Here is a 25,625-nt window from a genome sequence, read left to right on the forward strand (position 1 = left end):
AGACAAGCATTTTTAGATGGATTTTCTACTGGATTAAAGGCACCTTCTGGAAAAGGACGAAGATTGATTATAACACATATTGGAAGCGATACGGGATTTTTAGAAAATGGTTTGCATGTATTTGAGTCACGAAAAACGGGAGATTATCATGAAGATATGAACAGCGACGTGTTTGAAAAATGGTTTGAATATGTTTTATCATATCTGGAGCCAGGAGCAGTTGTTGTGATGGATAACGCACCTTATCATAGTAGAAGAGTTGAAATGTTACCGACATCAGCATGGAGAAAAGGAAATATTATGGACTGGTTACAATCGAAAAATATTGAATATACAGAAACCATGCTAAAAGTACAATTATTAAAAATTGTCCAAAGAGAAAAAGGTCAATACATTAAGTATGTAGTGGATGAGATGGCCAAAGATCGAGGAATTCGTGTACTCCGTTTACCGCCATACCACTGTGAATTAAACCCAATTGAGTTGGTTTGGGCACAAATAAAGAATGAAATCGCACGAAAAAACACCACCTTTAAAATAAACGACGTGAAATTATTATTACAGGATGCTATTAATCACGTCACTGCTGAAACATGGTGTAAGTGTATTGGACATGCACAGAAAGAGGAACAACGTATGTGGGATCTTGATACAACGGTAGAATTGTTCATAGAACCAGTCATTATTCATTTGGGTGAAGATGATTCTAGTAATAGTGATAGCAACAGTGATATGTGAAATATATAACGTGAATAATGTAATATGTAAGTATTTAATTATATTAATAGTTAAGTGATTATGTGGCAGTGAAGTGAAAGTGTGACAGTGATAATATTCGTGAGATAATTATTATAAAATATGCCAGTATTTAAATATATTAATACTGAAGTGATTATGTGGCAGTGAAGTGAAAGTGTGACAGTGATAATATTCGTGAGATAATTATTATAAAATATGTAAGTACCTACTTAAATAAATATATTATAGTAAACATTACAATATTTTGCGGCGGCGGCGTAAGCCGGGTGGTGGTGGGTTATCGATGTCCAAGAGGGCATCGTTTTATAGAAAACAGTTAAAATTTAAAAACAAAATGTTACTAAAATATTTTTGAAGTTTTCTCGATAAAACCTCTAAAAATAATAGATGTTATGTTTTATTATATTTTTTCCATATTTTCTACATCTTATTGCCTTTTACGTATACACGCCTATGGATTTTCGATCCCCGCACGCCTCATCATCCCTACTAGTCCAAGAGCTAGCGATGAATCACTCTCTATAATTTCGACCGCGGAGTATAGAAGCTATTCGAGGAAACTAACAACCCAATTTCCGAAACTAAAATAAATTTCTTCATTTCGGAGATATTGGCAGCGGGAGTGTTAAGTGGCACACCCTGTATGTAACTCGAAAAATGTTTAATATATTTTAATTTTAAAAACGACACTTTTTTTGCTTGCCGAGAGTTACATTTACAGCAACTAACAGGTTTCAAAACCTTAATTTGCAAGAAATACAGCAAAAACAAGAAAAGTCGATTTTTGACGGTTTTTTCGATATATCTCGAAAAGTAATATAGCAATCGATATATTTAAAAATACGAATCGATAGGTTTTTTTAATAGCTACAACTTTCTCACTTAACTTTTTTCGATTGGATTCAAGTATTTTAATTAGCGAAAAACCGCTTTTTTGGCTTTTATGAATTTTTTAGGTTAACTTTTATGCGCCACAAGAAAAAAAACCACTATCTTAGAATTCTTTTTCCTATATCACCATATTTTTTGTCTCCAGGTGGTATTTTTTTAATTTTAACATTAGGCCGTGACAGATTGACTGGACAATTATTTAACAGTTTTATTATATTAAGTACGCGACATGATAATCCATTTTTTTGCATAAATTGCAAGATATGGATATACATACAGCCCGAGAAAAAATTCAACTAGTACATGAGTTATTTCCTGGTCGTGTCATTTCCCATTTTGGTGATCAGCATTGGCCGCATAGATCATGCGATTTAAAGCCGTTGAACTTTTTTCTTTGAGGTTTTTTGAAGTCTAAGGTTTATGCCAACAAGCCCATGGCCACCCACTCCTTGGAGGAGAAAATTGGGCTTTGTACCAACGAAATTCAGCCGTATTTATACAAAACGGCCATGGATTTCAACAAAAGATTGCTAATAATTAACATTCATCAACTGTTCTGCACTTAATCTCATTCTTCTTTAAAATTATGACGCTTCTTAAAAATTAACAAAAAGAAAACGTGAAATAAAATTCCGCATAGTATAATATTTTTTAATAAGATCGGCCAGTGTAGAAAAAAACCTGAAAACTTTTAATGAACATTAGTTTACCGACAATTTGTTCCGTAACGGGTTAATTTAATTTATCAATCGCCCTGTATGTTTCAAAGTTCGCGAAATTAATCCCTTCCCGGATAAAAATAAATCCTACACCAGCGATGACACCTCGTCTTTAGAAAGCACGTCACGTAGAAATCGGCAAAGTTGCAAAGTTTGCCACCGCGCGAACGTCAAGACAACCTGTTAGTTGCCTCGGGGCACCCCGTCCCATCCGGAACAGGACGTGTTAAATTTATGAATTCAAATGGGCGTCACACCCATGGCTCGCGCGAAAACGCCTAATGGCATAATAAAGTCGGGGTAATACTCCTGCGAGCGCGGCGTCTCCGTTCCTGCGCCGGTAAATGCAGTCAAAGTGTCTAAAATGTGTTAACATGTATCAAATTATTTACAAACACGCCACAATTACGATAATTCATCGCCTGCTCGTCAGCGGTCGTAAAACCTTTGCAATTTTTAAAGCCGGCTGATGAGAACGCGGATTATTAAAATCTACATTGCTAATTGCCGTTTCCTCTTTCTCTCTCTCTGGCCGACGTTAATCTGCTTTCCCTACGTCGAAGAAAACGAACTTTCCGATATACCTACACATTTTTAACTTCAACACTAATACCTATTACTGATACTAACATATTAGTACGCTGGCCCGTAAATTTTCTTAATTTAATTCTGTAATCTGTTTTGAAATGGTATTAACCGTTTTTAAATCGGTCATGGGTGTACCGTTTCTTTTCTTAATATTCATGAGAATTATGGTAATCTCTGCGCATTCGTTTAATCTCCTTAAGTTTAGATATGCAGGTTTATTTAAAATGGATTCTAAGAAATGTTACAAATAAGATATAAATCAGAAAGATATAAAATATACACTTTTGAAGGGCAGAAAGTAAGTATTGACACATTGCCACTATAATCCGAGCTAAGTGTGTAAAATCGTTTCTCATAGCGTTTATTTCGTATGTTGTTCCTAGAATTCTAACGTAGTCAATATTCTCTAAATTTTCGCTCTAAAATCGTTTGCAGTCATCTGTAGTAGTGTCGATTTGGTTTGCTATTGCTTGAAATTGGGGTATACTCTAGTAACTTAGGGGTAACTTAGTCATTATTCTCCAAGCTCTAGCTCTAAAATCCTTTGTAGTTATATATAGTAGCGTTTATTTCATTCGTGGTTGCTTGAAATTTCACGTTTAGTCAATACAATCCAAGGAAGTCTCTAAAATGGTTTCTAATAGCGTTTTTTTTTATATGTATTACCTAGAAATCTAACGTTAGTCATTATTCTCCATATTTTGGCTCTAAAATCGTTTGTAGTTGTTTGTAGTAGTGTTAATTTCGTTTGCAATTGCTTGAAATTGGATCAATATAGGTAATCCAAGTTATACCCTAAAATCGTTTATAGTAGTGCTTATTTCATTTGTAGTTGCCTGAAATTTTATGTATAGTCGATATAATCCCAGATAGGTGTCTCAAATCGTTTATAGTAGTATTTATGTCATTTGAAGTTGCTTGAAATTTTATGTATAGTAGATATAATGCAAGATAGCTGTCTAAAATCGTTTATAGTAGTATTTATTTCATTTGTAGTTGCTTGAAAATTGATGTACAGTCGATACAATTCTAGATAGGTGTCTAACAATAAAACTGTTTGTAGTAACTTTTATTTCGTTTATTATAGTTCTTCAAAATTCAGTCACAATTCTCCAAGCTCTGGCTCTAAAATCTTTTATAATTATTTATAGTAGCCTTTATTTCGTTCACAGTAGCTTGAAATTTAACGTATTTTCAATATAATGCAAGATAGGTTCTAAAATCGTTTATAGTATCGTTTATTTCGTTAGTAGTTCGTCCAAAATTGACGCAGAGTCACTATACTCCAGCTGTAGATAAAAAATCGTTTGTAATAACACTTGTTTCGTTTGTAGTTCTTCGAAATCCAACTAGTCATTGTACTTCAAGATCTAGATGTAAAATCGTTTAATTAAATGTAAACAAAACAAACTGTAAATGATTTATTTACAATTCGATCCAGAAGAAAAAGCCTTTCATACAGCTGCTACTTATTAATTTAATTGGATGAATTGCTTCGATAACACTTCATTTAACAGATTTTAAAAAAGTGAAAATTTCAATCGATTTTTTCTTAATTCGGTTTTCTAACCCAATGTCGTTCACACGACACCGCTAATTACAATTGCTCCAGCCCATACAATGTATAGGAAGGAAATTAGAACAATGAGCAAGTAAAGAGTAAAAAAAACTAACGCCTACATAGGAAGGTGCGACATTTTTTAATGGGATTCGAATAGAAATACCGGAATCCTGAGCCTAACCTTAGTATACCGAGAAAGTTGAAGTCATAATTCCATGAATGCAGTCGTAATTCTGAGAAATCGGTGATCTGGAATAAGTCGCATAATCCTTTGTGGGTCAGGATTTAAATGTTGAAATAAAAATGAATGTGTATACGTTATATTATTCTGAATGTGAACAAAAGATATTTATGAAAAATAAAATATCTATTATCTATTCAGTGATAGTCATAAATTAAAAAATATAGTACTAATACACTGATATCTATTTGTTTTTATTATCATGTACCGAGATTACCTACTCTACAACAAATAAAATTAACTTTGTTCAACTAATATTCGCCTTATAGATTTTCTACTTCATACATACATCATGTTTTTCATAAAAGGCCACTATATTGATTCCATGCATAAAATATGATTAGTCAATCGTTGGTTCGGACGGATTTTGTAATATCTTGAGAATAAAATTAGAAATCTCGAATTTATTCACGAGATTCCTGCTTAATCTTGGAATCATAACTTTTTCGGATTAGGTACTGGAAAACAGAACACTTTTTCCATGCAGGATCCACAGATCCGGTTGGACGTTCCATTTGACGTGTTGTAAAACGTTGTAAACTCGTTCTGAATTCGTAAACAGATTTATTTCATAAATTGCAAATAAATTCAGTGGCTGTTTTTAATACCCACAATAAACTTGAAATAACAATCTAATTACCTATTTACGTGAAGACTGACATTATAAACATTTCTTGTGGTAGATTTTTTATTTCAGATGCAGTGGCGGATGGTGCGGGGGGCTGTGAGGCGCCGCCCTAACCCCCTTAGAAGTTTTCATAGTAAAAAAAAAATATTATAAAATTTAGTTTGCTATGTTTGCAAAATTCATTTGAAAATCACCTCCTACATCTGTAGTGTTTACAACCGTTGTTACAATGGTTGTTACTATCGCTCAGCAGTGGTTAGTACGTATTGTTTCTTGTGTGTTTTGAAAAGGTTGTAAAAATTTAAATTAGATTGTAAAAACAGACTATCAGCACTTGCAGTGCTATCTATTCAAAAATCAATGATGTGAGAAATACCAAACTTTAAAGAAAAAGTAATTTAAAAGTTTATTTTGGATAAAAGCAGAAGAAAGGACTGTTAAAAAAACATTTTTTAAACCCTTGTAAAATTAAATATTTGATTTATTTTCGTATCTATTTTGTCATTTTATTTTCATTTAATAAATAAACTGTATTGTTTGTTCATGTTCTATTAAGATTTTTTATAAAAAAATATGTTGTACAATTCATAGTTATTTTATAGAATACCCACTAATAAATGTTAACTAATAAAATGAACTCAAAATTGAATGATAAATTATGATCTAACAAGTTGATACAGTTTTTTCCAAAGCCATCTCGTGCGACCGAAAATAACAAAAATTAAGTTTTTTCAGAAAGGCTGCTTTATCTTAAAAACTAACAATTTTGGGTGTAGAACACGCTTAATAAAAGTTGAAGTAAACCGATGTGTGAATAAAATAGGACAATAAAATACAGGGTGTTGTGTCAAATATTTTTGCTCCAAATATTTGAAAGCTCCAAGTTGAAAGTTAATACAACTTCTTCGAAGTCAGTTTTTTCCAAAATTCGAAGAATTTTCTATATAATTTGACAACTCCGCACTAAAATGTTAAACTGTTTACATTGTCATATATAGAATATTCTCTGAAATCCATATGTTTAAGTAAAAATATTTGGCGTGTCTCGTTTTTACTCATCGCCCTGTATATTTCAATTTTGTAGCTTAAGTTTCTTGATTCTGTACAACTTGTATATTAACATTTTTTCTGTATTGTGAGTAACAAGGGAGTTATTGTACTTCCTCACACTAATGGCCAACACTGTATACAGGGTTATTCACAAATGGCGACCAAAAATGAAACCTCGTATTCTTTGGTGAATTTTAAGGAGAGTCTTTCCTATAAAGTTTTTATCTAGGACGCTTCATTAAAAAGATACAGTGTTAAACTTCAAAAAATATTTTTAATTTTTTTAAATAATTTAAAAACTAGCAATTAATTTGAAATTGGGCACATGTATTTATGTAAATATTCTCCAAAATCTGAGGGCTTTTCCTAAAATTTACATGCTCCAGTGGCGGAGATACAGGGGATCGGTGGCATATTTTTCTAAATAAAATAGTACGCCACTGCTTTACGGTAACAACCATGATATTTTCGGATTCGTCTTTCAATTTTCTCTACTAAGTACTACTCTCTACTCTCTAATTTAATCAGATCAGATTTTGGACAATGTTCACATAAATAAATGTGCCCAATTTCAAATCATTTCACTTACTACTTTTTAAATTATTTAAAAAAATTAAAAATATTTTCTGAAGTTTAACACCCTGTGTCTTTTTAACGAAGCTTCCTAGATAAAAACTTTATAGAAAAGACTCCCCTTAAAATGCACCAAAGAATACGAGGTTTCATTTTTATCACCATTTGTGAATCACCCTGTATAGGGGCGTAGTGTAACTCACGAGCATACACGAAAAGAATTACAGAAAAATTATGACACACAAAACTACGTTTCTTTTCGAGTATTTTGAAAGGAACCCATTTAAAGGACGAATAAAAGCCATATTTTCGCTCAACATTTTGCCGCAGAGAGAAGTCCGTCCCACAATACGAACAGACGAAAATGACTTCTTGAATCCATCACTATCTATACTCTCATCCCTAACCTTTTAATGGATGTCCTTGCTTCCAACTTCTGAACCGATATTTCGCGAAAGTGCAATTCAGAAAAACAACGGGAAGCAATCAATTTTACTTTGTTTTCACCTCGGTTTTCACTATTGTCTACTTACAGGTGGACGAGTATCGTCGCCAACAGAAATGATTTCGATGATAAAGGAAAAACAGTTCCAATGAAAAGCACAACAATATCAGTTGCGCTTCGTACACAATAACACAAATAATTCTAAACAAACAATATTGTTTTAATCTGAAGTAATGTACTATTAACTGTATATAATTAATAATTAACGCTCTCAATTAAAATATGTGTCACGCGACAATTACAAAGTAGGTTAATCAAACAATGCGTTTGTTACGCTGTTCGAACACATATATTTATTTGTTTATAGGAAATGTTTTATACAGTCAACCAAACGTATTTATATTAAGACTTTGGATGATCATATTTATATTTGCTCGAAACAAGTTTGTTGGTTTTTCAATTACAAATTTCTGTTTCGTGCTACTCACAGAAGATATCAAATTGTGGACACATAGTAGATTAGATAATTCGGAAGGTTATACACGTGCTATCCCGAAATGTAGAAAACCAGTTGATAACTTTTAATCACATATTTTTTTATCAATGGAAAGGAAAGCCATTTTCATGTGAAAATACAGTTTCACAGTTAAGTTAAATTTAATTAATTTCACGGAAAAAGTTACAAAGAACTTCGCAGAAAACCTAAGCTGCGGTTATTTTTGATCCTCAACTGCTTGAAAATAATTGGAAATAATCCCTACTTTTAACTTTTTTCCTCCCAACATTACATAGAGGAAAAGAGGAAGGTATTTTAAAAATAATGTGTAATTTGTGCTTATGCTTATTTCCTTAATCCCTAGGGAGGTAAGTTACCTCACTTACCTCCCGTTGTCCATAGTAACTTCCACTTCTACCACTTACCTCCTTAAAAACAACGTACTTATTAATAGTCTATTTACTATAATGGGAGTAGATAAAATAATTATTAATATCTTTACGGGAATCTTTATTTTACTACAAGTTTTACAAATCTTAGCCAATTTTCTCATTTTCAGTGACTTAACACTGATTGGCTTCTGAGCCTTCCAATTATAAAAGCCAAAAAGGTCATTTTTGCTTTGAACGACGATAGCTCGACAAAATATTCGTAATTCTAGCATTTTTTGCGTGAAGGTTAAATGTTTCCAATCAACTGCGTTTCGATCCCAACATTTGTTCGAGCAGTGTATGGTGCTTCAAGATAATTAACATTTTATTACACCCCGAGATAAGGAGAATACTGGCACTTAAAGCCTCAATCGGGACGTAAAAGCCTTGATGGCAACACCTTGACCATAAAAAAGCGAGATGTTTTCTAATAACGTTTGTCTGGTTGGCTAATCGTTTTGCGAAGCCTAAGCAAATTTCTACGCCTAGTTCGGCACGTTTTTTTTCCTCGTTGTAAATCTCTTTGTCCCATGTCGTTAAACCGTGTGTTCATTGACTTGAAAACCGAACGGCAGTGCCTGCAGCAGAACATACCGACTGGAGACATGGAAACATGGCTGGCGTCACGTCTATTTCACTGTTTCTGTTACAGCACTGGATAGAGGACAGAAACTGTATTTGGTTTGGAATTGCAACAAACTGTAAAGTTAAAACGCCAATGCCCTAATACATATAAAGTCATTTGCATATTTCCTGAGAAGCGTGCCTCAAGACTTGACCCAGGCTGGCAAGTTTTATTTCTTACTTTCAGGGCAAAGCAGCTAAAAATTCAGAACACCGGTAAAAATTAAGAACATTTTTATTTGTCTTACGAGACAACCCTAATTGTGGTTTTTGGCATGCATAGTGACCTGTGTTCGTAACATATCTACCATAAAATAAACTGTATACCAATAAAATAATATGAAATAAAAATATGTTCTTCGACTTAATTTGAGATCAACTAAAAATGTAAATATTAAAGTATACATAACCTAACAAATTAAACAACAATATATTGAGGGTTGCTTTCGCTGTACAGCAAAATAAAACGCTCTCTCAACGGTAGAAATAAAGTACTTTTTATTGAAAACTAAGTTTGTGTTGTCAGGACGAGCGTTCGCTGGAGAGTCCCTCTTGGTGTGGAGTCGGTCACTTGCAGCATGTGTACCCATAATATAAAGAATTATATTATAATGCAAAATTCTCTGTCATGCATTTACTTGTTTGTTTTTTTTTACATTAAATGTAGGTAAACATAAAAGTCATCTACGCAAGATCTGCACGTTCTTTTCAGGATATAATTGCCGGATTGTGCGAAAATATTGTTTATTTAGTGAAAATATAGGTATATATGTAAAATTAAGAATATTTGGTGCCCTGCAAGTTAAGGCCATCGAAATTCAGGGCAGTCCACCCTCACCCCGGCTTCTTTCTATCGTTTGAGTAATAATTGATTAATTAATTATGAAAATTGGTATTTTAGCACAACATATGCAAACCAACACACCCCCCTGTCGTCAGTTTGATCTCATTCAGCGGTTTTCCATGTCCGTAATAAGAATTATTTACTTCGAGATTTACTTCCATTATTAAGCTTTTATTATTTTACACATCTTTAACATATTATTTACTGAAATAAAGAAAATATTATTGTGGGTACATATTTTTACAAACTACAACCAATAAGGTAATCAATATAAGAAAATACCTTGGAAAATACAATCCCAAATGCTTCTTTGTCAAAACTATTAAGCAATGTATTGACTGAATCATTCGAAAACATTTTATTTTTAAAATGTATTACAAACATCAACAAAATATAGTTATTATCATGTATACTTATATTGTTTTAAATATAAATATACACAATATAGATTACAAGTTAACTTATGTTTTTAGATAATCCATAGAAACTACTGCAAGAAATATTTATGCATTTTTCCCTTCGGTTTGTATATTATGGCAATTTTGAACTGCTCCAGTGTTATTTGAAGTTTTTTTAACAGTTATATCGTCCAAGCATGAAAAACCTTCAAGAAGTTCAGATATTTTACAATCACGAATATTTAGATTTTTTTAAATATATTAAACGTAAAAATTTAATCTCCTTTCGATGTTATGGAGTCTATTTCTTATAGTCTACAAGATATTCGCGGTTTTCCATGTTTAATGATGTCATTTTCAAATCTAAAGCAGACTGAAAATCCTACACAAATCTTAAAGGAACAGTTACAGCAATGTACAAATAAATTGGTTGTCAAACAAGTCATAATTTTTATTAAAAATATAATATGTCCGCACATGACCTTACAAATGTATACTAATAATAAAACAATAAAAAGAACACGTACAAAATTGTTAGAAAAACACTAAAAATGTCCACAATAATTATTAAATTAAATATTTTATATTTTTGTGATATTTACGACACTTGCAAGCTACTACCTCAACAAAAATTAGAAATTATAGAAAATAAATAAATATAATCATGTATCACATCACATTTTATGAAATCCTATCTTGGTTTGCATTGATTTAATATCTGTAATAACTTACATTTTCGTTCTTATACTTTTCGGTATACCTAAGCTCGGATATAAGATATGTTGGGACTGCCTATTTATTTGCTCATAATTTATGATTTCTGCCAAACTTCTGGAGGCAACGCTTTGAGCAATATGACTAATACTCCTCGCAAAACCGTTATAATACAAGCCTCTGCAAATTCAATCTAATATTATAATCGAGAAAACAAATCAAATTCCGCTCGACACAAAACAGAGGTTCCTTTTTGTTAGAAATTCTTTACTCGAAGGTTTTTGTATCCCCTACAACAAAGAAAATTCTTTCCATTTACATTCTACATTCACATCCAAAGGCTCCGTGTGAATATATTTTATTTATAGAACCGTCTTGCCTATGAAAATTTAACAGCAGAAATCGAGCTAGGCTCGATTAATTAATTCTATGAATAAGTTGAGGATACCGTGAAGAAAGCGGAATACTAAGCAGCTCCGAGTAACACATTTTATGGGATTATCACCGAGCAAGTGCTGTTAACCCTGCTGCTAATAAATAATAAGAGTGAACACGCTATCAATTTGATTAATGTAATAATGAACAGATAGTATTGTTTATTTTGTTAGAAAATAAACAGTGCTGTTATATAATTAACGGTACTAATTAAAATCAGCCGTCCGCCGAGTCCCATGCATCGAAAATACAAACAAGACGAGAAGTAAAAGTGGTGATGAACTGTTAACAAAGAACAAAGACTTGGAGATATGGCCAGTGACTTACCGTCAGCGGATTTTTTGTTAGCCCCGAAGAAGGTGGTCGAGGCAGCGGAGGGTTTCTTCCATCCTCTCCAGTTGTTGCAGAGGCTCTCTGGCTCCGAGCTCCAGCTGCACAGAGAGTCCTCCTCGAAACGGTCCGAGTCCTCGAAACTGAACCTGTCGCCCTCCCTGTCAGCCCAATCAAGCATCGCGGCCGGGACATCGCCGCCACCGCCTCCAGCCAAGTTTCCAGCCGCCGCCAGTTTCAAACAAAGAGCTGCCCCCTGACACCAAGACACTCACTGTAGGCTGGAAGCCTTCTTCAGCTCGACATCATCCCAGTCGAGCTGTTCTAAGACCGCACAAACACATACACCTGGGGGTTTCACTCAAGAGTTCAATATAAAACAAATATATAACCGTCTCACGACCTCCCCCATCAACGACAACAACAAATATGGCGACTGTCTCCGACGGCTAGCAGATTGCAGTCCATCCGTCCACTGGCCTCTGCCTGGTTGAACTGTCACTCTTTCCTCCCCTCGAAAGAGGCGCATTTGTCAATGATCTGATCATCACTCCATCTCTTGATATGGGACTAAAGATTGGATGATATAAACGGAAACTGTAAATGTCTTCCTAAGCTTCATGGGTGTCTACTAATAAATTATTTTAGGGATTTATTTTAATTTATTCTAAAAAATTAAAGTTATTCACTGAATCTATAAGGGTTTTTTGGCGAGAAAACCGCTAACCCGGTTAACTATAGTTTGTTGCGGTTTGCCGTTTTGGCGAGAAATGTTGTTAACCCGGTTTGGCAGAGTTTGCCTAACCATCAAACCGGACTTGTGGGTTGGTTTGGATCTTAAGTTAATATTTCTATCTTTGTTTATGTATTTTCTGTTTCGTACCTAGTAGTCACTACTTCGTTTTTTAGAGGTTTGGATAGGTTAAGTTGTAAATAAAAAAATTTGGTAATGGATTCACTGCAAAAAATAAAAAAGAAAAATTGAAAATGAAAAAAAAAAAATAGTAATCGAGGATCCAAATAACTTTAATCGTTTATTAGATGGTAAATATGCATTTTATATATTGTACTGTATAGATCTTTATTAACTTCCTTTTAGACGATACATTTGCGTTTGAATAGATAATATTTGTGAACAAGGTAAACCCATTTTGATTTAATAACCATACATTAACGTTCTTTCATGGATCTGCATTTCAGATTTGGAATAACAACTATAGTATATAAGAAATAATTAAACAACTTGAGCTACGAGCACTATCATAGATTATAGGTTACGATTTCATTATTGATTAGATATCCAAACCAAAAGAATTTTTGCGAGTTCTGTCAAATGTTAACTCAAACTCTTAACACAATCAAACTCGAGCTAACCGGGTTTGATGTGGTTTGGCTCCCCAAAAAACCCTTTATATCATAGCAAAATGTAGTCAGTTAACTTTTAGATCCTTGATAATAAAATAATTTTATGACATCAAACTGGTTTGATCAAATTAATAATATAATAAATGAAAATTGTTCAAAGAACGGCTGTTTGTTTATTGCAAATGTAAACTCGGTATTTTCATAAGGTTTCACTATTCACTGAGTTATTTAGTTTTGACAAAACAGCTTCATTTATTGTGGAACACGAGCTGAACAAGGCATAAATTACATTGCTAATGAAGTTATATTTAGAGTATCAGAGCATCCCATATTGCAACTGTAAAAATGAATTACATGTAATATGTACTATTTTTTATTACATGGGAAAAAGAGATAAAAGTGTAATTTGTATTACAAAACGGTTTGATCAAATTATGATAGTCTATCACAGGCCTTAGGTTCTAATCTAAGTTGAAAATTGTATTGTCAAGTTTTAAATATTAAACTATATATTAACGAAAAAATAGAAGTGTACTTTGTCTTCTATTTCTTGCCTCTTACCTCCGACAATGACTTGAATGTTTACTGACGTCATTTGTGGATTGGCAACGAGAATTAAAAATGTTGGCAGCTCTTAAACTAGTTGGAGAACTGAAGCGCCCTCTTCGTCCTTTTATCTCAAAAACACATTGTAAGTATTGTGGAAAGTTTATTTAATTTGCAGAATTTTGTTGAAATTAGAGAATTATTTTGAAAAATATGTGGCTAGCCTTTTAAATAAATATTGTTACAATCATACAAGCCCACAAGCCTCCAAAATATTAAGGCATATTTGTGTGATGATAATGGAATAACACCACCGTACAATTTTGTGATTACTGTTGACAGTTGTTGAAAATTCCAAAATTGGTTAAAAATCAACATTTCTGCGTTTACAGGTCAGAATGGCGCCTAGAAAAGGAAAAGTTCAGAAAGAAGAAGTGCAAGTTTCCCTTGGACCTCAAGTCCGTGAAGGCGAAATTGTTTTTGGGGTAGCCCACATATTTGCCAGTTTCAACGACACATTCGTACATGTTACGGATTTGTCTGGCAGAGAAACCATCTCCAGAGTCACTGGAGGCATGAAAGTAAAAGCCGACAGGGATGAAGCTTCTCCCTATGCTGCTATGTTGGCTGCACAAGTAGGTAGATTTTTTATATTTTAGACATTATTTAATCGTTAACCCTATACCATGATATTTTGATACGATGTCCAAGTAATTTTTATGTATTAGTCAATTTGAATGTAAATATAACCTATTAGTAGTTTAAAAATCCACGGTAAAGATTTCATTAAGTGACGAATATCTAAATACTGTTGTGTTTGACAATGATAATTTTATCTAAACAAGGCAATTAGAAAGACTAGTTCGTTTAGTTACATTTTTATAATTTTATGAGGTATATCTTTTGAATTCAAATTTCAAACTCAAATTTTTGTTTATGCCGTTGAGTAATTGCTGTCTCATTTGTTAGGATGTCGCTGAAAAATGCAAATCCTTGGGTATTACTGCTCTCCACATAAAGTTGCGTGCAACTGGTGGAAACAAAACGAAAACACCCGGACCTGGAGCACAGAGCGCGCTTAGAGCTCTGGCCCGTTCCAACATGAAAATTGGACGTATTGAGGACGTCACTCCCATTCCCTCCGATTCGACCCGTAGGAAGGGAGGTCGCCGTGGTCGTAGGTTGTAGATTCTAAAAAATGTGCGACTGGCTGTGTTCAAGTCTTTTATATTTAAGTGTATACAGTTTTCTTTTCATTAAATACTGATTTGAACTAAGAAATGTTTTATTTCATTGAAGGGTCGGCTAAGGCATTGGCCAAGGTCAACAAGCTGTGAAACCATAAAAGTTGTACATTTTAAGATATTCCGACAACTTTAATAAATTGGCTTCTCTTCATTCATCAATAACTTTGATTTATTGTGAATCTTCGGATGTATCGTGCTACATCCTCGAATATTTCAAGGATTTGATTACTTCACAGCTGATGCATAATTCTGTCAGATGAGAGTGAACGTGAAGTAATTTAGTTTTGTGAAGTATTTGCGGATGTGAAGTAATATGTCTGTGACACTTTTTGTGTAGAAATGAGTTTGTTAGATTATATTATGGTAAGTTTGAAAGAAAATGCATTACTATCTTAAATTTTACAAGATGTGACTAAAAAAAAACGGTTTTCATTTCACCAAACTTTTTAATACATCTTTAAAGCGTTTATAAAAACGGTTCCAATGTTGTAGAAAATATTAAATTATACATTATCCTTAAATAATTAAAGGTACAAAAAAATAACAATTCAGATCACTATTTTTAATTGTTCAGCTCAATTACAAGATGTAAAACAAGCTTGAGTTAGTTTGTGAAGTACAATTAGTACATCCAAAAAGTGACACTTTATCCAGAAATGAGGTTAAATCAAATTTTATGGTTTGAAAGAAAAAAAAAATCATTTCACCAAACTTTATTAGTACATTTTAAAGCATCTATAAAAGGTATTCCAATACTTTAAGAAAATACGTTAAATTGTGCATTATTTTAAAATAAATACATAAAAAAATAACAATTCAGATCCCGAACTCAACTACATCACTATCGTTAATTTTTCTGCTCAATTACAAGAGACGTGAAATAAGTTGAGTAGTTTGTGAAGTATTTGTGGATGTAAAATAGTGACACATTTGAAACAAAAGATAACGATTAGTAGTATTTTAAAAGCATTTATAAAAGCTGTTCCAATAGTGTAAGAAACATTTAATTGTGTATTATCAGAGTAAACATAGTACAAAAAAAAACATAAACATTTCACAATTCAGATCCCAAACTTGATAACGTCACAATTCCCATTTAATTCTACCCAATAATAGCAGATGTGAAACAACTAGATTGTAAAATATTTGTGGACGTTAATAATGTGACTCCGAAAAGTGACACTTCATCCAGAAATGAGGTTAAATCAAATTTTATGGTTTGAAAGAAAAAAAAAACTCAGTTCACCAAACTTTATTAGTACATTTTTAAAGCACCTATAAAAGGTATTCCAATACATTAAGAAAATACGTTAAATTGTGCATTATTTTAAAATAAATAAAGGTACATAAAAAAATAACAATTCGGATTCCGAACTCAACTACATCACTATCGTTAATTTTTCTGCTCAATTACAAGAGACATGAAATAAGTTGAGTAGTTTGTGAAGTATTTGTGGATGTAAAATAGTGACACATTTGAAACAAAAAACAGCAATTAGTACATTTTAAAAGCATTTATAAAACTGTTCCAATAATGTAAAAAACATTTATTTGTGTATTATCCTATTATAAACAAAGTAGTACAAAAAAAACATATTTCACAATTATTCAGATCCCAAACTTGATTACTTTACAATTATTGCTGTTTGATTCTGCCCAATAATAGCAGATGTGAAGCAACCGAGTTGTAAAATATTTGTGGACGTAAAATAATGACATCCAAAAAGTGACACTTTTCATCCAAAAATGCGATTAAATCGTATTTTATGGTTCGAAAGAAAAAAAACTCATTTCATCAAACTATTAGTACATTTTTAAAACATCTATAAAAGGTATCATAAATAAAAAAATGAGGTATCAAAAAAATAAATTATTTCACATCACATTATAGCGGCTGTGAAGTAAAGTATTGTGGACGTAAAATATGACATCTAAAAAGTGACTAAATAAGCTTGTTAAACTGCATTTTATAGTGAGTTTAAAGGAAAATACATTACTATCATAAACTTTGAAATGTAAAAAATGATTTAAAAACAAGCATGCTCATTTCACTAAACTTTATTAGTTTTTAAAGCATCTATAAAAGGTATTCCAACATTTGAAGAAAATATATTAAATTGTGCATTATCCTAAATAAAAAAATTATATATAAAGAAAACAAATCGTTTCACATCCCAGATTCAACTACTATACAATTGAAATTGAATTCATCGCGTTATAGTGGACGTGAACTAATTGAGTTCGTAAAGTATTTGTAGACGTAAAATAACATCTAAAAAGTAACTAAATAAGCTTGTTAAACTGCATTTTATAGTGAGTTCGAAGAAAAATACATTACTATCAAAAATTTTGAAATGTAAAAAAGGATTCAAAAACAAGCATGCTCCTGATTTCACCAAACTTTATTAGTACATTTTTTAAGCATCTATAAAAGCTGTTCCAATACTGTAAGAAAAAATATGAAATTGTGCATTATCCTAATATAAATAAAAAAGCCATACATGAAAAAAGCATAAATAAATCGTATAATTTCAAAATTATTCAGATCCCACTAGCTGCCCAAGGTGTAAGAAAACTTTGACCTTGTGATCGTATTTTTGCGGCTCTTTGTTCTCCACTTTCGAAGCGATCGTGTTCGTGTAGATGTGCTGCATGATAAATCCGCAGACAACCTCGGAATTCAACGACAAATCTGATATTGGAGTTACGTTCAGCTTGACAAATGCCTTGTTGGATTTCCTCCATTTTACCAATCTAAAAAAAAAGAATACAAGAATAATAACACGTCTAGATTGTTGAAAGTTCTACTTACTTTGGATCATCTTGAATGTTGTGCGTGTCTCCAGAATCATCATATTCAGCTGCGTCGTCTCTCGGGGGCAAAATGAAACTGCTCGTGGGAATTTCCACATCGCAGTTTACTTCCTGATCGATCATTCTGGACTTTATGGTTAGTGAGGGTTGACGCGATGAAACGCTTAAAAGGCTGCTTGGTTGGCTTGTCGACAAAGGCAGGGAGGTCAGAGACATAGGCTGCCTCTAAAATAGAAGCATATATGTTGTTTTTTTATAATTAGCATATTCCTAAAATATTTTTTTGTGTTACGTGTAAATTTTCCTCAGTGTATATGTTCTCGAATGCAAATGCTGAAGAATAATATGTGGTACCCTCTCGCGCACAAGTTACTGTGAAATTTAAGTAATTACCTCTTGAAGCGACAAGGTGTGATCCAGATTTTGAATGACCTCGGCCACGTCCGAGTCCAAAGAAGCCTCTTCTTCCTGCATGTCCAACTTAAGGAAAGTTATTGACGTCTGGTGTTGCGTGGGGTTCGTAAATTTGACTATCAATTCGCATTGCCTACCCGCCCTTAGGGGTTCGACCGTTACGATGCGTATTTCCGGGATATGGTAACTGAAATGGAAATTAACCAATTTTCCTCATATAGGGCGATACAATATTCCACGATAAAATTCTGTACACGTAATTCTCTGACCAAAAAAAAAGTTGAGAAGGATATGTGATGCGTTTTTCAGGTGTTTTATTTTTCACATAAACATTAACATTTAATTTTTCAAATGCTGTAACTTTAAGAAAAATTAAAATTCTATAAAAAAAAACAAGAAAACACCTGTTTGTATCTTTCAGTTAAGGGGTTATCACTGATATAATTTTTTTTTCTATTTTTTTTTTATTGGCTTAAAGTACACTAAAACATTCCTATATTCATAATAAAAAACTTTTTTGCATGAAAAAACTCACAAATATCCGTAAAATTAATTTTTCCAAAGCAATTCCGAAGCGTAAAAATAGCAGATTTCGCTTCTTTCGTCGATACAGCATTTTTGAATTTTATGCATGTAAAAACGCCTATAACTTACCGATCATCGAAAAAATACTTCAAAAATGAACCAAAGATGTCATCATAAGCAAAAAAAACGTTATTATACACGGCTGGAAAATCCACATATACAAGGATGGTTATATTGATGACGTTTTATAATCTGAATAGAAACGGGAAGTGACTTCAAATTATGAAACGTCTTCACTATAGCCATCCTTGTTTATCCCATGAATTTTTTTACTTTGTCGCTCTCATATAAAGGCAGACGGACCATGTAGATTTTCCAGCCGGGTATACTGAATATAAGATTTTTCCGATGGTTAGAGCACGTGCGTCGTCAATCAGGTGTACGCTGTAGTTTGAGTTGTGCTATTATTGTGTTTGTTATTATTTGACTTTATTGATTTGTGTGCAATGATGAAATATGAGGGATAAGTTGTATGCAGGCCGTAAAGGAAGTAAAAATCGTACAGTACAGCCCGTAAGCGAAGTAAAATTGGAAATAGACGTCCGCCTAACCGTCATTCATTCGAGTGCGATCCGAAAATTTGATGATGATAAGTGTGAAAGAGAAGTAAACGAGTCTTTTGGGTATCGTTTCATTGATTTCACGAGCAAAATACGGCCATGGAAGGGCAATTATACGGTGCCAGGATAGCAGAGTGATGGAAAAAAAATTTTATGCACCATATTATGATTTCCAAAAGTTACAGCATTCTCAAACTTCAAACGCGTTTTTCTCGAAACCATGTTTTTGTAATCGGCGAGCAGCAGAATTTGAAGTTTTCATCCGATTGCCTTGAAAATTGAACTGTAACTTCATCGTGTGATTATCTAGTGAAGTACACACGATTTTTACAACTGGTCAACAGGATTTTTTTATAAACAATCAGTCGATTTTTTTGTCGAAAATTCGAATTATTAGTTCAATGTCTCGCCAGTTTGCGAAAAAAATTTCTAAAATTATGTTCGTGTGTACTTCACTAGCTAAACTCGTGTAGTTTATAAAAAAAAAATTTTATGCTTCCAGACGGTGATCCAGGAGACTTCTACTGCTCACCGCGAAGGACCTTTGAAAAATTTTGAGTTGTTCATGCGCATCTATAGCCGCCATTTTGCAAGAAATTTTCAAATAAAAAATTGTGTTCTTACTCCTGAAGAGTTGTTTAATAGATTGGTGTATTGGTAGTTCATGATTATAAACAAAAATGCTCAAAAAAATTCTTGAAAAAATCCTTTTTTTTTGGCTCCAAAGTGATATAACCCTTTATGAAAAAAATATTTTACAAAAATACGTGCAACTATTTACGAGATCTTAGAGTCGGCCACTCTTACTTTAATTTTTCTTTTGCAAATTCCGTTCGAGATTTTTCAGTTCTATATGTGGGCCCGAATCATCTCTTAAAAAACAATATGGGTCTCACGCTTCATTATAAAAATATGATCACTTTAATTTATGCCAGTCATCGCCAAATATAAACCATATTTTTGGTCAGGGCAAAATTGCAACTACTACAACATAACACCTCTAACACTTGTTTTAACGATAAGTTTTTATACTGAAAACGCAGTTTTTCTAATTCCGCAAAAAATATAACCTTTACTTACTACGCAAACAGTTGTATCTTGAACTTCACGGAGCTAGGGTTGTATTCAGGCTTGCTAACGTTGTGCTCGCAAGCCCTACATCTCAGAGACCTCTTGATAGAGAGCTGCTTGTGAACCGGGAAGAGCTTGTCGACTGTGGTGGGTTGTGCTTCGGGCTGCAGCAGCCTCTGCTGTATAGTAGTTACTACAAATGTGATCAAATCGGTTTCTTTGTTGGAATTGGAAAACAAATATAACGCACTTTGTCAACAATTCGAATGCCAAGGTAAATCCGTAAATCACGTGGGTGTGGACGACGCGGGAGCGTGCCAAAATAATTAATAATGACATGGTGTCATAAGAAAACTGAATAAATTATATAAGTTGTTGAATAATTGCAAGTCTCTCAATTATTAGTCCAAAAATATACGGCACAATGGTTTGGCACATAAAGTGCAGGTGTGTCCTAGATTTGACTTTGGCACAGGTGGCGAACTTGTTATAGTCATAACTTATGAGGTTCAATTATGTTTAAATTTGTAACAAGTCACCACAGTAACTTAAAATTCCACGAATTAAATTAGCCGGGACGTTATTTTATTCTGCCATACATTAACGATGGAAAGCACGTAATTTTAGATCGACTTACCTTCCATTAAATTTATTGGTTCTGTAAACAACTCCTCTGGCAGTTCTTCCACTTCGCTCTTTGCAGTGGCTGGTTCTGGTTCCTTCGGTTTATTCTTCAACATCGAATGAGTAAGGTCAGCTGGAAGTCCTATACGTTTTCGTAAAGCTGCCGCAGTAACACCTGTTCTATCCTAGAATTAAACATGAAATCACTACAAAAAAAAAAGGAAGAATATTTAACTTACCGTATAGCTTAGAAACTTTCCTCTTTGTTTCTTCTTGTCTTTGTCTTTCTGCTGCTTCTGAGCCAATACAATGGCTTTATACATATCTAACAGTTCTTGTAATCGATTTACATGGACATTCTCCCTTTCAGGCCAACCACCCGTAACTACAACACAAATAATAACAAAAAAAAAAAAATAAATAGACATTCAAGTAGTACCAGTTGTCTGATCAGGGATTCCAACATCTCTCGAGCTCCATCGACAGAATTGACACGACAAGTAATACATTTTCTTAGGTGTAGACTTAGTATCTTCTGGATTAACTGGTCCCTTCGAGGCAATTCTGGTTGACAATTCCTGCTGACAACTAGGGCAAATGTAACAGTTGCCACACCTATTTTTCTTCACTCTGGCTTCAGAGGATGGGATGTTTTCAGAACATTTCCCACAAAAATTCGAGTCGACCTGAAGAGACAGCCATAGAGAGTAAACGAATTAAACAGCGGTTTATTAAATTTTACCTCATGACACACACAGAAACTGCAACGGAGCTGTGAACAGTACCGGCAAAAATATAAGTGAGATATAGGCTTTAATAATCCGCAAGTGCACGCGTATTTTACAACTTCTGGGCCGGTGATATAAGACATTTTCTAACTTGTGCAAATTAAATTCATATAAAAGTTTTTAACATGATAACTGTCAGTCACCAGCAACCACCAACAGTCATCAAACTGACAGTATAGTGACAGGTGAATGACAGTACTGACAGCAGTAATTGACAGCCATTTAATCAACAGAGATACCAACATAGATTAAGAAAAGTTGCTACGTTACTAAAAATTTATATAAATTCTGGAATAAATTGTTGAAATTGAATAACCTTTTATCACATTTATTGAATTAGAAAATATTTGTGAACGAAACTAAATAAGAAAATTTTATTTTGGCAGCGAATACAAAAAAATAATTATTTTAGGGCAGCCTTACTGACTGAAAGAGCTTTTTCTTTTATTCATGATTTCAGAATCATAACGCGTTACGATCCGAAATTTAATACTGATGCCGACAATTAAAAACGATTTTGACACTTGACGACTACCCCATTTCCGTACACACACTGTACTGTACAAGTATCATTTATCTAGGACTGTACAGTGTACACTAATTGACTAATTCCTTTCATGTTTCTGAACATTGCCCTCTACAATCTTTTTTCTGAGATGTTTATTTTTTAGTAACCTCACCTCACTTTTTCAAAAGTTTAAAAACTTACGAGTTGAATGATTCCTAAATTTTTTTATTTATATCTAAAACATGGATGATTCACTAAGTGATATCGCTGCAGAGTTTCAAAATGAGTTATTAGAAGGAGAAAATTCAGTTCCAGGTAGTTAAACAGCAAACATGCATAATTTAAATTAATATTTCTCAAATCTTTAGGAACTTCAGCAGAGAAAACTTCAGAAAAACCCAAAGTCTCTAGTAAAACTCACTGCTTATTAGTAAACCCAAAACAACGTGGAAACCCTTTATTAAAATCTGTGCGAAATGTACCGTGGGAATATGACGACATCGTCCCCGACTACCAAATGGGGCAAACTACGTGCGCCTTATTTTTGTCACTACGCTACCATAATTTAAATCCAGATTATATACACAACCGCCTTAAACCTCTCGGCCATATGTATCAGTTAAGGGTATTACTTGTACAGGCAATTATATACTAATCTCAACAATTTCATTAGCAATGCTAATTACTGAACTTTCTAGGTGGACATAAAAGACCCTCACTATGTATTAAAAACCCTAACTAGGATATGTATTTTGGCCGACTTAACTTTAATTTTGGCCTGGAGTCCTGAAGAAGCCGGTAAGATTATCGAGACATATAAAATATACGAAAACAAGCCCGCTGACACTATTAGGGAAAGGAACGAGTCGTCACCTTATTTAAATGTAACGAAAAAAATTTTTATTGTAGACCGATTATAACTTGGTATTTTTTCAGCTTATTCAAGCTTTAACAACCATAAAGCCTATTAATAAAACGGATGCTATGACGCTGTTAAACAGATTTAAAACGTTGGAAGGTGTTGTAAAAGCGTCGGAGTATCAATTGTCAGAATGTCCGGGTATCGGACCAAGGAAAGCGAAGAAATTGTACAGTGTTCTACACGAGAAGTTTTGTAAATAGGTTTAGGAAGCAGGTTTAAAACAGAAAATAACTCGCTCGTAATAACTCGTAATACTTTTATTTTATTAAAACAATATTAACTTGTAAATATATTTGCTTATATCAATATCATTCATTTTTTTTATCCGCTTCGCTGGAAGAATCGGGATTCTTAGTATACAGAGTTATTATATACATTGACGCAATCGCAGGAATCACAGAGAATATTATAACGGCGTGATGCCCGATAGTATTGCATAAAACACCAAACGCAACAGGCGTTATCAAACCAGCAGCAGTCTTCAAGGGATTATCCAATCTCGCGAGGGATTCTTCTTTCCTCGTGGCGAATAAGTCTCTCCAAATGGAATCGATGAAGGTACTCAATAATACTATAGGTATACACATTTTCATGTACATCAAGTATATCGGCGAATAACAAGCTACGAGTAGACACAATCCAAGATACCTAAATGAATTTTCTGCCAGTGTTACCGGCGAAAACGAAGCGTACCAATCTTTCGCGATGACCGCAAAATACGTGCCGAGAAAAGTAAGGCTATTCATATACGCGTAAGTGTTGCCTACGATAACAGGCGAAGACTGGTAATTGTGTTTTAAAATTTGTGAGAACTTCCCGTAAAATATCATAATGCACGAGACGTGCAGGAATTTTATCGCCATCATGTCCCAGTTCTTCTTGTATTGGCAATTTCGACAATCGCTGACGATGCTGTTTACGTTCCGATATAGTTTGTCTAAAACAGTCCTCTCGTTGGAGTTTTCTTTTGAGGTATTATCACTAAGAGAAATAGTTGTGGCAAGACCTGAAATTTGTTAAAAGATAATTTATTCTGTGATATCTCAATTCGTCACTTACAAATATTGATAAGTGTTAGCAGAACTGCGAGTAAACCTATATATAAAAATCCTATTTCAAAAAGGTAACCAGCAAACATGGGACCTATTATATAGCCAGATCCGCTTAAAATACTGAAAATCGTTAAATGATCGTCTTTCATGCTCGGTTCGGCATGTCGATGAAGTAAGTCTTTACACATATTTTGACTCTGATTTGCCACAATACCTACAAGAAAAATACGCAAATTATTATACATCGCGTTCCGTTACTAATGGACAAAATTTTATTGAAATTTTTCGACAATATAATATTTGGAAAAAAAACAGTTTCCACACTAAATTTAAAAGAAAAATATATTTTACTTACTGTAAACACATCTGCCGAATATAATAAACCAGTAGCTACTTGTAACTATCAAAGAAAAATGTGTCAGCATTGTTATAAATAATATAATAACCATGCCAGATTGTCTTTGATTAACTTTCGTTAAATAAACCTAGAATCGTCATAATTGATTAAATTAGCATTAAAAGTAAATTAATATTACTAAATCGTCAGATATCAGGTTGCAAATAAGGTATCCAATGGATAATACTCCAACTACAACATGGTCCGCTCCAAGGGACTGTATATACGTGGAAAGAAATGGATACGTAAGACCAAAACATATGGAATCCTAAAATATACATAAAATATTATAACAAAAGTAATACTTCAAAGATATGGTACTTACTAATAACGTAATTATATGTAATTTATAAATTAGTTGCACAGCCATATCAGAAGTTAAGCAATATTTATCTCAAAATATTTAAATTAGAACGAACTGCAGATGTTTCATTCTCTTGCTAAAGGTACAGAGAATAATTTGAAGTATAGCATATTGATTTTGAAGGCTTTACTTGTACACTTTCATCTCGGTTTCTTAAATCTCATTTTCCGCATTGCAATTTTCTCCGGTTTACATTTTTTATTTTTTGTTGTGACTTAAAATTTGACAGTTGAACTACTTTCACAATAACGACTAGAGATAGCCGATCCACATTGCTTCAAGGCTCTCAGTGGGCGTATTTTTAAAAATTCTTTAATCAAATAAAATTTGAACTGATAGATTGTTTTTTTCTGCACATAAAATGTATGAAAATTAAATTATCTGGTTACGTCACATAAGAAATGCGTATGCTTCACAGAGCCTCGACGTAAAATAGATCGCTGCCTCTAGACTAGACTAGTGCCTACTGACAAGTCAAATCCATAGACCTTATAAACAGGGTCTATGGTTCTGTCATATTACGTAACATCTGAATGATATGCAACCAGAAATAAATCAAATATTGATTCTACGAACAAAAAATATATTTTAGAATTAATTTTATACGATATATGACCAGCTATAAAAAAGTATTATGTTAT

At 33.2% G+C, this 25,625-nt stretch overlaps 5 protein-coding genes across 6 annotated transcripts in view; 2 read left to right on the forward strand and 3 right to left on the reverse strand.

The window, feature by feature from the left end:
- Positions 1–12,192, reverse strand: part of LOC108906371 (zinc finger SWIM domain-containing protein 8) — a 53,568-nt gene extending 41,376 nt beyond the window's left edge. For both annotated transcript variants that reach the window (XM_018709606.1, XM_018709605.1), the window contains exon 1: positions 11,725–12,192. In XM_018709606.1, the coding sequence (XP_018565122.1) occupies positions 11,725–11,908 (184 nt within the window). In that variant the 5' untranslated portion in view covers positions 11,909–12,192. The remainder of the gene's footprint in view (positions 1–11,724) is intronic.
- Positions 12,193–13,701: 1,509 nt separating this feature from the next.
- LOC108906341 (40S ribosomal protein S14a) lies at positions 13,702–14,915 on the forward strand. Its single transcript, XM_018709573.1, has 3 exons — positions 13,702–13,783; positions 14,031–14,273; positions 14,608–14,915. The coding sequence occupies exons 2-3, from the start codon at positions 14,037–14,039 to the stop codon at positions 14,824–14,826; spliced, it is 456 nt and encodes a 151-aa protein (XP_018565089.1). The 5' UTR covers positions 13,702–13,783; positions 14,031–14,036; the 3' UTR covers positions 14,827–14,915.
- A 668-nt stretch (positions 14,916–15,583) lies between these two features.
- LOC108906357 (dynactin subunit 4) lies at positions 15,584–21,978 on the reverse strand. Its single transcript, XM_018709589.2, has 8 exons — positions 21,696–21,978; positions 21,393–21,639; positions 21,193–21,338; positions 20,967–21,138; positions 20,339–20,522; positions 18,093–18,300; positions 17,698–17,924; positions 15,584–17,639 (listed from the first exon to the last, which is right to left on the reverse strand). Exons 1-8 carry the CDS (start codon positions 21,822–21,824, stop codon positions 17,423–17,425), a joined length of 1,530 nt encoding a protein of 509 aa, XP_018565105.1. The 5' UTR covers positions 21,825–21,978; the 3' UTR covers positions 15,584–17,422.
- A 332-nt stretch (positions 21,979–22,310) lies between these two features.
- Positions 22,311–23,459, forward strand: LOC108906359 (DNA excision repair protein ERCC-1). Its single transcript, XM_018709591.2, has 4 exons — positions 22,311–22,564; positions 22,618–22,889; positions 22,948–23,133; positions 23,186–23,459. Exons 1-4 carry the CDS (start codon positions 22,492–22,494, stop codon positions 23,369–23,371), a joined length of 717 nt encoding a protein of 238 aa, XP_018565107.1. The 5' UTR covers positions 22,311–22,491; the 3' UTR covers positions 23,372–23,459.
- On the reverse strand, positions 23,419–25,337 carry LOC108906358. Its single transcript, XM_018709590.2, has 5 exons — positions 24,946–25,337; positions 24,760–24,888; positions 24,579–24,708; positions 24,231–24,437; positions 23,419–24,177 (listed from the first exon to the last, which is right to left on the reverse strand). The coding sequence occupies exons 1-5, from the start codon at positions 24,988–24,990 to the stop codon at positions 23,480–23,482; spliced, it is 1,209 nt and encodes a 402-aa protein (XP_018565106.1). The 5' UTR covers positions 24,991–25,337; the 3' UTR covers positions 23,419–23,479.
- Positions 25,338–25,625: the final 288 nt, after the last annotated feature.

The sequence above is a fragment of the Anoplophora glabripennis genome, unplaced genomic scaffold (genome assembly GCF_000390285.2).
Source record: "Anoplophora glabripennis isolate ALB-LARVAE unplaced genomic scaffold, Agla_2.0 scaffold139, whole genome shotgun sequence".
Taxonomy (NCBI): Eukaryota; Metazoa; Arthropoda; class Insecta; order Coleoptera; family Cerambycidae; genus Anoplophora; species Anoplophora glabripennis.